At 45.0% G+C, this 14,644-nt stretch overlaps 1 protein-coding gene across 8 annotated transcripts in view; it reads left to right on the top strand.

The window, feature by feature from the left end:
- Positions 1-14,644, top strand: part of pde4dip (phosphodiesterase 4D interacting protein) — a 92,189-nt gene that overhangs the window by 73,331 nt on the left and 4,214 nt on the right. For 6 of the 8 annotated variants that reach the window (XM_069194063.1, XM_069194062.1, XM_069194058.1 and 3 more), the window contains 14 exons: positions 164-215; positions 5,714-5,967; positions 6,487-6,633; positions 7,466-7,663; positions 9,136-9,414; positions 9,504-9,635; positions 9,784-9,903; positions 11,155-11,344; positions 11,932-12,056; positions 12,495-12,719; positions 12,847-12,960; positions 13,214-13,413; positions 13,792-13,935; positions 14,335-14,473. In XM_069194063.1, the coding sequence (XP_069050164.1) occupies positions 164-215; positions 5,714-5,967; positions 6,487-6,633; positions 7,466-7,663; positions 9,136-9,414; positions 9,504-9,635; positions 9,784-9,903; positions 11,155-11,344; positions 11,932-12,056; positions 12,495-12,719; positions 12,847-12,960; positions 13,214-13,413; positions 13,792-13,935; positions 14,335-14,473 (2,319 nt within the window). The remainder of the gene's footprint in view (positions 1-163; positions 216-5,713; positions 5,968-6,486; positions 6,634-7,465; positions 7,664-9,135; positions 9,415-9,503; positions 9,636-9,783; positions 9,904-11,154; positions 11,345-11,931; positions 12,057-12,494; positions 12,720-12,846; positions 12,961-13,213; positions 13,414-13,791; positions 13,936-14,334; positions 14,474-14,644) is intronic. The other 2 variants (XM_069194060.1, XM_069194061.1) reach the window with 2 other exon arrangements.

Raw genomic sequence — 14,644 nt, 5'->3', positions numbered from 1 at the left:
AACTCAGTTAACATTTTCAATACACCTAAATCGTGGTCGCTGTTATTCCTGCTGAAATGAAAAACGGGAAGGCTGTGTAAGTGATGGAGAGAGTAGCACGTGTCTGGTGTTTTATTTGTACTTGCGTGGCAGCAAAACAAGATCCTCTCTTTTCAACTGTCAGGAGATCGGCCCGAAGTTGACGACAAGACAGGACACGAGTTGCTCGCTCTCAGGTGGGTCGTCCTGTTCCTTTCCTTCTCTCTCCTGTTTCCACATGCTTCCTCATGCATTCTGAGGTGAGGTTGGCATTTCGGTGTTTATGTGTCTAGCATGAAATCTCTCTCTTGCTGTTCTCGTGGGTTCAGTACAGCAACAGAAGATACATTATTAACACCAAGATAGCAGTTATATCTCCCTACAGCTCACAGCTGACAGCCTACTGAAGCTCAGCAGTCATGAGCCTAGCCAGTACCTGGGTGGGAGACCGCCTAGGAAAACTAAGGTTGCTGCTGGAAGAGGTGTTAGTGGGGCCAGCTGGGGATGCTCACCCTGCAGTCTGTGTGGGTCCTAATGCCCCAGTATAGTGACGGGGACACTATACTGTAAAAAAGGCGCTGTCCTTCAGATGAGATGTAAAACCAAGGTCCAGACTGTCCATGGTCATTAAATATTCTCAGGGTAATTCTTAAAAAGAGTAAGAGTGTTAGTCTCAGTGTCCTAGCCAAGTTTCCCCCCCACCTTTACCAATCATGGCCTCCTAATAATCCCCATCTGTCAATTGGGTTCATCACTCTGTTCTCCTCCCCACTGAGAGCTGGTGTATGGTGAGTGTACTGGGGCCCTTAGTATTATTATTATTATTATTATTATTATTATTATTATTATTATTATTATTATTATTGATGGCCTATGTGTCAAAGAACTACATTACCCTTCTATCCACCATTTCTTAATAACATTCTGTTGTTATACTGACATATTTAAAGACTCTCATTTAAAAAAATAAATCAATAAATCCTTACAGTGTCCAAACCAAAATATAAAATATAAAATAATATTGGTTGTATCAACAGTATCATTTCTTCTTTCTATTGTTCTTTATTTCTAAAGAGAAAGTGGATGAATATTATGCTTCACAAAAGGTCTCCTTACAGACTCCTTATAAAACTGTAGTTGACTCAGCAGAACAGAGGGCAAAAGCATTCAAGGGCAGTATAGTAAAATCTCACTGCTTTCTTTATAAATAAAGTCAAACCTTGCAATTCAAATCTCATGCAAGGTTCTCTTTTCAATTAGGGATTGTCACCAAGCAATTTCATGTTTGCTCATTTGACCTCCAGCTGTGTGATTCCATAGTTCCACTGTGCCGGAAAAAAGGAATGGAAAGCATTGATTTATGGACAGCTCAGTTACATTGCTTTCCAGTTCATTGCTAGTAGGAGCACAGAACGACACATCCAGAGATCAATAGTTCAACTTCATTTAGAAGTGAGTTTGGTATTTCAGAGCGATATATCTCAATAGCTTATGAATGCTTGGATATGATTTAATCGTAACAGTGAGGAACTGGCTGACTGAAATACCAAAGAACTGTTACACTGAGGTATCAAAAGTTGACTGGAATCTAGTGAAGACTTTCCATCTGGTGGACAAATGTGATACTGCTGAGAAATAACTTCTGTCACTGCTAAACTGGTTGTATGAAAACAAGGAAATGGCTTTTTTTATTAGCTGCTATTATTCACAGAGTTTACTATATTCACAGAGTTCATATTATCAGAAGTGTTTCTGCCTTTTCCATACCTGTTCCTCAATTGTCAACTTGAATTGATGTGAACAACTGTGGTTGTTTATAATCAGTTATTTAAAGTTCAGGGCTGGCAGTACATGAGTACTGTATGATAGCCCCGAAGGCCTTTAAATTAAACTGGAGTAATGAGGCAGTGGAGCATGCAACTTGTAGTATTAGCCTCCAGGATTCGTTATTCCTCACATTTTCTCCTCAGCATTCCTCTGTCTGGTCTGAGGCACATATAGACTCCACAACAATGGTGATATGTGTTGTGACTGACAGGGAAGTCATAAAGGTTTGGTGGCAGCAATCTGGAATCGCAACAGCCATTAGTGATTTCACTGTGTATTGTGCAGTCTGTTACTGTATAAACCTCTTGTGTGTGGAGAGAATTGGGAAGTGTAAAGAGGACAGAGATACATTTGGAGATGTTCCTGAATATTTGTCCATTTACAGTTTCACTTTGGGCAATTAGAAATGAATACAGAAAAAGACGTCTTTGTACTTCCTGCATAGCCCTTTTTAACATTTCTACTTACTGTACCCATGTAGATCTTCCCAATGTTGTTTTTCCCTTAATATCTTTACAGTACATGACTAGAAATTGTATAAATCCTTTCTTATTTTGGCAATAGAGAATAGGGAGTTAAAATAAGTATTGCCAAAGTCTGTTTTCCTTGCTGTTTTAACAAACTGTAAGTTCCCTTCTCTGTATAATTGCAATCCCCTAAATGTTTTTTTTTACTGTTTTTCACAAGTAGCTGGCTGAAATCTGGCTTTTTATTTTCAGCTTACTCCTTTATTGAGCACCCCCGTACGTCTAGTGTCGGTCTCAGTTCAGTATTCAATTTGTCAGATCCGTTTGGCTTTTCTAGCTCTGTTGCAGTGCTTGGTGAAGAAGGCTGTTTAATCAAGGAGTCTGCGCTGTGCTGTGTAATGTCATTACTGGTTTCAGGGCTCCCTTGGGGAGTCGATAATGACCAGCATTTTGATTGGATAATTTACTTCTCTAATAGGGCCTCAGCAGATTCCCAGAGGGATTTAGTAGCTGATAAGACCTTTTTTTCCACCGTCATGCATCTGTTCTGAGCATTAGCCAGTTGACCAAGCTGCATTTGGAGCGTAAGCAGCAGTGCAGTGGGCTGTGAATATCCCTGCTCTGTTTTTATTTCCTAAATTGAACTCTATTTTGCACTGGGCTTCTGACTTCTTAGCTGCACTGCATGTACCAGAAAGAGCCTTTCCTTTCAAGGGAAGAAGACAGATTTGCCTTTGTCCGAGTGTCCTGTAGAAGTTTATTACATAAGGCTGGATAGGATTTACGTCTGCGCAGAGGTTAAGGTCAGAGCTGCTCATACTCATTCCTCCTCTAAGGACGAAACAGGCTGTGCGGGACCAGTTCGATGGACTTTGTGTTGGATTTCTGAAGCGGGTGGATCATTGTGTGTTGACTCACAGAAGTCTTCATTGGCTGCCCATTATGTGGCACAGAAGTGCTTTGATAGAGTTTGAGTTTGTATTGGTAATTCTGAGAGCTTATCGCTTCTGAGCCATCACCGTGTTCATTGTAAGTGTTACGCATCCAAACTGCTGCAGCTCTTGATCTTTGGCTGTGTGGCATTGTGTGCGTAAATTCAGATCGGCAACAAGGGAACTAGAGAGGCAGGTAGGGCAATTTTACAGCAAGAGGTCTCGGTGATTCCCCTGGAGAAGCGCACTTCACGGAGGTACACCACATCGCTGGGAGCAACATTTGAAATTTGGAGGGATTCAACCTTGTGTTTGAAGTGCTTTACCTTTCAGTGAAAGGAGACTGAACGGCAGCTCATTCAGAACTGGCTGGTGGCATTTTAATGATGGAAGACTGAGCTCAATCGTCTGGCCACCTGGAAAAAAAGTCACTGTTTTCCTTCCAGCACATTTGTATATTTTTATAGTGGAAAGGAGAAGGAGAATTGTTTATACCTATTATGGGCACTTTGAATTTTTTGTATAACGTATGATGACAATTAGTTTATCAGTCTTGTTAGTCATTGTGAAATAGGAGAGAGGTTTTCAATCTCTGGGTAAGTGTTAAGTTGAAGTCCGGAGTTGGGCAAAACAACTTTTATTTTGTAACAACATTGTTTAACCTAAAGAGTGACTTCAACTTTAGTATTAATCAGTTTATGTTATTAGGTACTCCTGGGAGAATTAAATAGGTCAGGACCAGCTCAACCAAGGTAAATCCTTTGTCTCAGAGTACTGAGAGAAAGTAACCTCTTTCTCTCCCCTTAAAATTAATTTGATGAGTTGTTTTTCTGACAAAGCATATTAGAAAAGTAGGGTGTTGATTTCAAATGAGCATCAGTCTGTAAAGTTGGGTTTTATTGTTTATGTATGGCGAGAAGATCACTTCTGTGTTTTTACATCAGAGAAGATATAGTAGACCTGTTTTCAAGGGACCAAAGATTTTCAAAAGGATGGGAGGATAGGAAGGTTAGATCATTTCTGAATACTATTTTTTCAGATTCTGAATACCATTATATTTGCCTAGCTGGCTAATAAAAATGATCGTACACAATAATGTGCATTATGGGTTGGTTTTACACGATCTACCTCTTTCTAAAATGCACTGAAGGCTTAGGAACCTGAGGCCCGGGACACTTTTATCATTCGCTTTGCTGCACATTACGCAGAAGACAAATCCGTGATCGTGCTGTTATGTTTGGGTATTCGTTGAAAGGAATTGCCTTCAGGGTTTGGTTACATTAGGCCTTGATTCCCCAGTGGTGAAACCTGAGTCTTTGAGCTGTTTGAATAGGAAGAAAAACCCGTCTTTTTCTTATACCTTATTCTGTACGTAATTCAGCACTTTTCTTAAGGCAGTAAGAGGCTCAGCAGGGCTGAGTCACGCTAAGTGTCCTGCTTTGTAGAGCTTGGTCTGTAAATAGATAAGGAATCTGTGGTTTGGATGAGTACTGCTGTGGACAAGCCAAGCGAAGGTGGGGACATCGGAGAGATGTGTACTTGTCGTCGACGGTCCACCCTTTAGGACTGCATTTCACTGAGAACACATCGCAACTCCTGGCCATTGAAGAACCGAGTCCTGAGCTGTGTCTTTTTAGAAACAACGAATAATTGCAGACTGTTGTTCAAGAACAGCTGAGTGGGATATTCGCGCGCTGTGCTTTTCTCTATTGAAAAGACCTTCAGGCCCTTACCCCAACGCACAGGAAAGGCTGTGGGACATCAATGGCACGAAAGCCCAGTTAGGCAGGGGACATTATCCGTGCGAGGAACGAAAGGAGCTCATGGCCCCACTCTGGAAGCTGATGCTGTCGAAAAGCAACCCTCTGTACCGCGAGTCGCTGTTTTCGTTCTCGCTATGGGAATGCCGGGCTCAGGAGCGGGAGCTGCTCTTTCTGAGGAAGCAGGCGGAGCGCGAGAGGAGGGCCCTGCACAGGGAGCTCGACAAGTAAGAGCCCAGCGAGCCCTGCTGCAGCTAACACTGTTTTTCCCACTGCTGCCCACTGCCGTCTGCGGCAAGCGTAGGGGTTTAGAGGTGGTGGGTGAAGAAAGAATTTTTCTTTCACTTTTTTCAAGGACCAGATGATTTACAGTGTGTGGAAGGAGAGGAATAAAACTCCATAGTGTAGCATTATATAATAATAATATCCTAACACTTATATAGCCCATTTCTGGACACTGGTTCATTCCACCAGTTCATAGATGAGGATTATTAGGAGGCCATGATTGGGTTCTCATGTTTGTGTACATACAGTCGCCCACTGGAAATTTGTCGATATTCAATGTATGTGCACAGCAAAAGTCCAGTGCACTGATGTAATCTGGTAGGCATTTTTGTCAGCAGGAGTTCAGGGGAGGAGAAGGCCTCTCTTAAACTGGTTCATAATTTGTGTGTCGGCATCTGCAACAAACTTTTCCTTGTCTCTGCAGGCTTAGTAAAGAGCTCCAGCAGAAGGATAAGATCATTGACTCGCTCCGCTCCAAGTTACAGCAGCGTTCTGACACACCCTCCAGTAGCCATGCCCTGTCTGAGACCACCGACCAATCAGACAGGACCTCCTTTGTATCAGATGACCATGCTTCTACCAATGAGGAGCTTGAGCTTTGCTCCGATATGGACGCTGCCAGCGAGTATACACAGGAGGAGGCCACAGGCAGAGGGAGCCCTGGACAGGCCATCACAGGTACAAAATTGTGAAAAAATGCATGTCCTAAACCTAAAAACCAAATTATTCTGGAAAACGTTTTCCACAGCATTCTAACACAATAGAACATTTGTGCTACTTAAACTGTTCTGTAGGAATGATTAGATTAGATTAGGCAGTGGCTAAATTAAATCACATTTTTCAAATTTTCTCATTTTTCATTTTTCTCAGCACGTGTACATTTGTTTATACATATATATCCATATAAAAATATCATCACTGGCATTAGAAAAAATGGTGACCCTTCTGTATGTTTTTATTTTCAGTGTCCATTTATCCATTTCAACTAAAGTACAGAAGCATTGCAATTGTGTTTCATATGCCTTGGTTTAAATGTATTTAGTCTCTCTGACAAATGACCAGAATGTTAATTGTGCATTTGTTTAGCAGAGCACAGCTCCTGCTTTACCTAAGCTCGTCGTGTTGTGCTTAATGGCTCTGACAGAGCCCATCATGGCAGCACAGTGTGATTGTTCATTGAGCACCATTTTCTTTCAGATCCTCACAGTCACAGTGGCACTCCACCACAACACCCATCTGTCCCATCATCCACCACTGCCTCCCATGGGGCTCAGTCATCAAACAACAATCCCATCATCCCATGCACACAGCATAAGCCCATGGATCTCAACCAGGCACAGACAGGTAGGATAACAGCTGTAGCAGCCATACTTTATACTTTCATTCCTTCCAGAAAACCCCAGAGTGTTTTTGATAGATCAAGGGATTTCTTCCCAGCTGTGCACAGTCAAGGCAGGTATTGTGGAGCTAAAAGAATTCAGGAGCACCCACTGATGATCCCTTAGGCGTTTCTCTTGGATAAATTAAGACATTGACTTTAATGGGCTTTCTTCCCACTAAAATCAATGTCTGCTTCTCGGTGGGGACTCTCCCCAAAACACAACTCTTTCCCTTCTAATAAGATTTAGATGAGTCTGCTTATTGTTTTTGGAACATAACAATCCTTATAGTGTGGAACATTGCTAGAATGTTCTGGTGTTGGGCTGTGAACTAGTTTCTTGTCTTTATGGAAAACGGAGAAAAGGAAGGCACACCCAAAAGCTATGGAGGTGTTGTCCCCAAAGACCTGTAAAAACTGCAAACTCAACTAGATGCTCTTTCTCTCTACTCCAAGATAATAAAAAGGTTTACACTTGTTGGCGTTTCAAGTTACACAACAAAGCATCAAGAAAATGACCATATTCTCGATACATTTACAGTACTTTGACTTGTGAATGCCATAGAATTGATGAGAATTAATAAGCCATTTTGGAGTAGAGAGGGAGAGTGCACACCCACTTGAGTTTGCTTGTCTTTGTCCTTATGTTCATCTTTTAGTGTTACTAAACTGTCCACAGCGGGTGACGTTTATAGCTGAAGGTGAGATGAAGGCATGTGAAGCTGTGGTTCAGCTACACGCATTGAATGAAAGTGAGTTGCTCAGTGAATTCCATCTTTCTCTTCTCCTTGTCTCTAGGCCTCTATTCTAGCCCCCTGTCCAGTGCTGCCCCCTTTCCTCAGCCTCACTACTGCCCTGACCCCTCAGGTCCACCCAGCTCCTTGCCCTTTGACCCCCAACCTCTAATCCTTGGCCCTAGTTACCATGGCGGTGCCCCATTCTCCTTGGCCGAGGTGCACCAGGAGCTGCAAATGCTACAGAGACAGCTGGGAGAAAGTGAGACTTTGACTTGCACGATTTTGAGTGTGTGTGCAGTCACAAAGTACGAGCACGCTTTGCATCCACTCACTTTCTAGTTCTCGGCATGACCAAGCAATAGTGCTCTTTACTGCTAGCCTAGTTCTTTTTCCTCTATACAGGATTGATGTTTTTGTGCTCCCTACAGGCAGCTGCATAATCTTAAATTTTGAAATTGACCCACAAGTTCTAACAGTGATTACATTTAGGATCTTTGCCTTGTGCCTGACGTGTTTGCATGCACAATTGAGTTTTGTAATATAAAACCACAAGAACAATTACAAAGAGAAACTAGCGTTGATGAAGGTCAGAGAAAAGCTTCTTCTGAATCAGAAGAATTCGTAACTTGTGTTTCCGTCAGTGTAGTAAAGGTATTTCTGTATTTGCTACAAGCTTAAAACAAAAACATTACACGCAACTCAGAGACCACTAACCAGGCGTATGCAGTTTTGTGAGATTTAATTTTGTAATTTGCATGAATTGGTAGTTTCTTGTGCTAGTGATCCTCCTTTTTTGTAAATATTGTCACAATGCACTGAAGAGAATATACTGATGAAAGTGAGCTGATGTTCTGTGAGCTGATTCCACTGTGTGCTTGGTTTTAAATGCTCCAGGCATGTCATTAATGAAGCCTGTCATGCATGGCATTCTAATGTGAGTTCAGCTGTTCTGATTCTGTAGTAGCTTGACATGCATTGATAGACGAAAATAAAACTATGCTCCAACCATCATGAACTATGGAAAACAGTATACAGTGTTGAAATGTTACATTTAATGAGATATACGCCATGATAACAGTGACAATAGAATCATTATATACGCAAACATTCTTTGCAAATGATTATATCTTACAAAAGAAAACAGAGCTAAGCTGATTACCTCTATAAACTCTTGATATACAAATGATAGTCATTGGCTCAAAACACTTCCAAATTGTAATAAAGACAAACTATCACAGAGTTTATATCACCAAGTTGAAGAGATCTGTGCTTTTCTGAAAACATTATGCATGCTGTATTATTTCATTTTGCCCTTATGTTGCAGTGCATGCTCATTGATTTCTGAGGTAGAAGATACCTGTGCCTATACATTTTCGGGCCTTTTCACAGAATTGCGTCATGGCAAATGTGCACCACAGAGCAATGGAGCTTTCACACACGTGCAAATGAGGCCTTAGTAAAAATGTCCATTGTGTATTGCAGGGTAAATGAAGGCAAGATGATGGTTGCTAAGAAATAAGCTGTGCATTCTGCGGAAGACACTGGCTGTGCTAATGCCTTAGAATTTGCATTGTTATTGTCTATGGGCTGATGCTTCTCATGGTACCATTTGTATTATTTATACGCTGGCACCTGGTTTTCACTATACAGTTCCTTGAATACGCCAACTCAGGTACAAGCACCCTGTACTTTACTGTGCTCTGACACCTACCTTTCTTTCTCTGGCTGCAGGCTATGCTGTCCCTCACGTCAAACCGATGGCCAGCTTCCCCTTGGCTAGCCACTCCCAGCCCGAGTCCTCCAGTTTCGCCCCCCTGACGCGCCATGCCTTCCACCAGCCCCTGCTCGGCTGCCCCGCTAACACAAACGGTGCCCTCAAGACACAGGCAGGCCTGCTGGACGCCGGCGCGATGTGGGATATGAGCCACCTGGCCAGACCGGGCAGAGCCAGCAATTACGGCGACGTGTCGTCGGGATCGTCGGGCTATCAGTCGGGCACCGGTCACACAGGTAGACCTCGCCGTGCGGCAGAGGTGGGCTCCCTCTGGCTGACCAGGCGAGAGGGCTCTCCCTCTGAGACCAGCGTGCTGTGTTTCCAGGAGCTGATCTGATTGAGGAGCACCTCGGTGAGATCCGCAGCCTGCAGCAGCGACTCGAGGACTCGATCTGCACTAATAACCGTCTGAGACAGCAGCTGGAGGAGAGGCTGGCTACAGCAGGGAGGGACAGTGGTATGAGACTTTGAAATCCAGTGAATGACATACTGTACTTCCAGTGAATCAAGCACTTACTTCTGCTGTCACGTCTAGTGTGTGTGTGGAAAGGATATAGTCTATTAGTATCCTTGCCCTGACCCGGTATTCCTGCTGTTTTCTACAGGGCCTCCTACTAACATCTACATCCAGGGGCTGGAATCCGTGAGTCAGCTGTCCAATGAGAACCGAGCCCTGAGAGAAGAGAACCTAGGTCTTCAGGCCCGACTGAACCAAGCCAGCAGAGGTAATGGATCAGCTTAGGAAACTGATTATGGTCGCACGTTAATTCTATTTACAGAGTTTGTTTAAAGAGGTCTGTCCCTTCTGTAACGTGTTACTGTCAGTATTTAGTTTTAAACTGGATTTACGGGCATTTAAAGTTAGTAAATGCAATGGAAAAAGCTTTTACTGAGATAGAATCAGCTACATTCTATGTATACATTCTCTCAAATGAGTGGAAGGTTGCACTAATCCTTTGAAGAAAATCTGAACCCGACCCCTAACCTACCAAACCCTGAGCTAGGGTTAGGGTTAGGATTCCTACAACACATAGATTATGTTTGATGGCATGGCTGTGTTTTAGGACCAAAATGAAATTTAGGCAAAGTGATATGTCAGTGTTATCTTGTTATATATGTCAGTGTTATCAGTGTTGTCTAAATTGCCCTAAAAGCAAAAGTTTGAAAGAAATTGGTTATACTTTTCAAACTCTTGAATTTGGCATTGAATGCACTGGCATACTAACATATACAGGCAAAATTAATTAGTCTTAACCTATTTAACCCTGAAAACATGCTCATCGAGAACACCATTCAACACAAAATATCCAATAACCGAACACTTGTCAGAAAATAGAATTTTACCGTTGTTGATACATCGTCTTTGGTTTGGCGAGGTTGCCTAGACTTTTCAGTCTTATATTTTGATGCACTGAGGTATATCTTGCACACAAACGAGAAGGTTGCATAAATTCTTTGAAGAAAACCTGAACCCTAACCTGCACAACTCCTTCGGATGAGACGTAAAACTGAGGTCCTGACTCTCTGTGGTCATTAAAAATCCCAGGGCGTTTCTCGAAAAGAATAGGGGTCTACCGCGGCGTCCTGGCCAAATTTCCCATCGGCCTTTATCAATCATGGCCTCCTAACAATCCCCCTCTATGAATTGGCTTCATCACTCTGCTCTCCTCCCCACTGAGAGCTGATGTGTGGTGAGCGTTCTGGCGCACTATGGCTGCCGTCGCATCATCCAGGTAGATGCTGCACATTGGCGGTGGTGGAGGGGAGTCCCCATTACCTGTAAAGCGCTTGTAGTGGAGTGTCCAGAAAAGCGCTATATAAATGTAAGCAATTATTAATTATTATTATTATTAGGGTTAGGAGGCCTACAAAACGTAGGGAATGTCCGTCTCAGTTGTTGCTGAAGCCAGCTGCGACGGTAGGGAGTGCGAGCGGAGGCCGGTGTGGGTCCTAGCTCTGCGCTGTGTCGCTGTCAGAGAGCTCCGCGGAGATGGAAGAGCTGCGGGAGGCGGTGCTGGCGGGGAGGGCGCGGCTCAAGGAGGCGGAGCTGGAGGCGGAGCAGTGGCGGGAGGAGAGCCGGCGGCTGCAGGTGCAGAGCTGCGAGCAGCAGCAGGAGATCCAGCAGCTCCGCCAGGAGAAACAGGCCAGCCAGGAGCGCAACAACGGGTACCGATCCCGCCCGCCGTGGGGCAGTTGATTTCTGTTTTTCGTGGCAATGCTGCTGAACGCATGTGCATTTAAGATTAAAGTGTCCTTAAATTACCAACACGATGACAGTTCACGCTTACTAATATAATGGGAAATAGTCATCTGCATTCCTGACACACTCGAACGCTGATTGCCAGGACAAGATAAATCATGTATTGAGTACACTAAACTGTGATTCTCACTCCCGGGCCTTGGAGGGTCACACTGCCTTCTGGTTCCCCTTCTATCTGCACTCTTCGTGACTTAATTAAATCTCTTATTATAATTAACCTTAACTGCCGCTGTTTCCAAGCACTATCTCGATGAGGGCTGAGATGGTCAGAAAACGCACAGGGCCACGGCTCTCTAGAACCAGGAGTGAGGATTTCATTTCGTCTCCGAGCCTTTCCAGCATCAGTTAACCATGCACTATATTATTTAGGATCGCGTATGTATGCAGCCAGCTGTTAATAACAACTCGACTTCGTTCGAGAAGAGGCTGACAGGCCTCCGCTTGCTTGTGACCCTCTTTGTTTTCTGCTTGAGCATCTTCTCTTGCCTTGCAGGCTGCAGCACGAGGTGAACCTGCAGCAGCAGCAGCTGGACGACAGCCGTCAGCTGCTCCACTCCCTCCAGTGTGAGCTGCAGGTGTACGACAGGGTGTGCCGGGCTGGCCAGTCCCCTCACTCAGGTAAACCTCAGTTCTAGCATGTACTGCAGGTAGGGCAGCGAACAGGAGAAGAACGTAACTCGTTGACGCATTAGATAGAATTGCTAATGAAAGAATGGATATTATTTTCTAGTACCAGACCTCGCACTTTGCAGAAAATGCAAAGTAATAGGTGAGATATCTCCAGCTTCTTTATAAATATGGACGACAAATACAGTGGCTGTCAAGGGAAGATCGTAAGCACGTTAAAGCTCAGGTTTGCAAGATCAACGCACTGGTATTGTGCCGGGAAGCTCGAACGCAGGAAACGACATGCTACTAATGCTGTTTCGCTGCACAAGCAGAAGGATAGCAGGAGTCTTCTGGAGGACGCAATGAGTATTGGCTTCAAAAAAGGCCATAAGTAAAAAAACCTCATCACCAGCTTGCCACTAACAGCATGTGCCCTTGGCATGGCAGCGTACAGAGGGGGGGTGGCCACGGCCTTGGAGCTGAACGAGCTGCTGGCGGAGGTCCGCGGCCTGCGGGTGCAGCTGGAGCACAGCATCCAGGAGAACAGCTGCCTGAGGGAACAGCTGGAGCAGCAGCTGGGTCGGAGCTTGGCCACTCACCGTGCCCCCCGGCCCTCCTCCATCTCGATCACCACCCCCAGGGACACGGGCTGCAAGAGGCAGCTCTTCCAGGGTGAGAGGCCAGATCCCACTTCACAGCAGTGTTTCTGCACTCAAAATGGCTGTGCACAGTATGCTTACCTTCAGTGTACATCTACTCTACAGTTTAGGCCCGTGATTTCCTGTTTCTTTTCCTGTAGATCCAGTGCCATCGCCACCAGTCAGAGACACTGGGATGTTTAACCCAGGATCCCCATTCACCTTGTTCTCCAAATCTACAGATCTGGATGATCCTGACGTTACAGGGAGTGGGGGTATGTTTTCCACCTAGTGGCAAGTTAATTTTTTCCGTCTTCATTTTGTGAAACATTCAACTGAAGTGAATTCCATCTGTCGCGTAATTGCCCTAACTTTGTGCAGTACTCCCATGGTACTACTCTTAAGATGAGCAACGCATTGCTATAAAGAAACCCTACACAAATGTTATTGTTCAGATAGATTGGTGCGTAGTTTGCTTTGCCTTTGTCATTTGCCGCGAAATCTAAAACAACCAACTGCGCCCTTTAGTCGACATCTTGCAGCCCAACACGGTCTTGGAAGGAGAGGCACCAGACGGTTCGTTTGCCAATAAGAACGGGCGCCATGCCATCGGCCACGTGGATGATTTCAGCGCCCTGCAGCAGCAGATCCTGGAAGGGAAAATGCTGGTTCACAAGATGGAGGCAGTGCTGCAGTCATCCCTCAGTGCTGCGGTCAATACAGGCCAGGTAACTGCGACGTCAGTGCCTGACAGCTTCATAGCTCCTTGGCTCCTTTATATACAAGATCACTTTATTGGGCATATACAGTTTCTTGCATTAGGAATTTGTCTTTTCGCATACCCCAACTTGCTCTCCATGAGACACACAGACAAGGAGAGAAGCTGGGGGTCAGAGCGCAGGGTCAGCCATGTATACGGTGCCCCTGGAGCAGCTGGGGTTAAGGGCCTTGCTCAGGGCCCCAACTGAGTAGTATTCCTCTGCCGGCTGCGGGATACGAACCAGCAACCTTCCAGCCACAGGCGCAGATCCTTAGCCACCGAGCCTCCGACACTGCTTTATTCGCAGTTTTTTAACCCTTTCTTCTTGCAACCCCACCTCCCCCAGAGTCTAGACTGCAGCAGTGTGAAGACGCTCCTTTCCAATACGAAGACCTTGCGGCAGATCCTGGATGAAGCCGCCTCCCTCCTCAAGATGTTCTGGAGGGCTGCCCTGCCCAGTGGCGAGAGCTGTGCCCAGCACATCAAAAAGGTCAGACCGAGAGGTCCCAGGACAGCTCAGATAGATCTCTGACTGGAAGATAGCTGTCATCATGACCCACACACCAGTCTGCCCTGTGATCCAGGTTTTTTTCAGGGCTCCCACCGGGGTTAGTTGGGAAAGGAGCTCACCTGAATGAGCGTTGAGCTCACTGATCCAGGTGTCTCGGGTTCGAGTCTGGATCACATCCCCCAGCCAACTGTGACCATGAATCCCCAAACGGTAGCACTCGCTTTGGCAGCCAAGGTTGAGAAAACCCCGACATCTGTCATGTGCAGTAAAATGATAGGAAAAGAAATGCAAGGGAGTGTGCGAGCTCCATTCTGTTTTTCAATGGCTTTGTGTGGAAGTACAGAGTGTTCACACTGTCATCTCCCAACTGGAATGCAGGAACAATCCATGACAGAGGAGATCCAAAAGCTGCAACGGAAGATCACAGAACAGGAGGGTCTGCTGCAGAGCACCATCGAGAGGCTGAAGAACACCAACCGCACCAAGGAAAGCATGGAGCACTTCATTGTCAGCCAGTGTAAGTTCGCCCCCGTGCGAGACATCATGCCCAGTTTCAGCACTAACCCTGGAAGAACAGTACCGATACTCACCTGAGTACCTCTCTGAATTAGCAGTAGCTTTCTTTAAGTTCTCTATTCAGTTCTGAAATGTCCAAATCAGTTTTCCTCACAATTATTTTTAGGCAGAG

This window comes from Lepisosteus oculatus, chromosome 9 (genome assembly GCF_040954835.1).
Source record: "Lepisosteus oculatus isolate fLepOcu1 chromosome 9, fLepOcu1.hap2, whole genome shotgun sequence".
NCBI classification, from domain to species: domain Eukaryota; kingdom Metazoa; phylum Chordata; class Actinopteri; order Semionotiformes; family Lepisosteidae; genus Lepisosteus; species Lepisosteus oculatus.
This window is presented reverse-complemented; position numbering and strand designations above follow the sequence as displayed.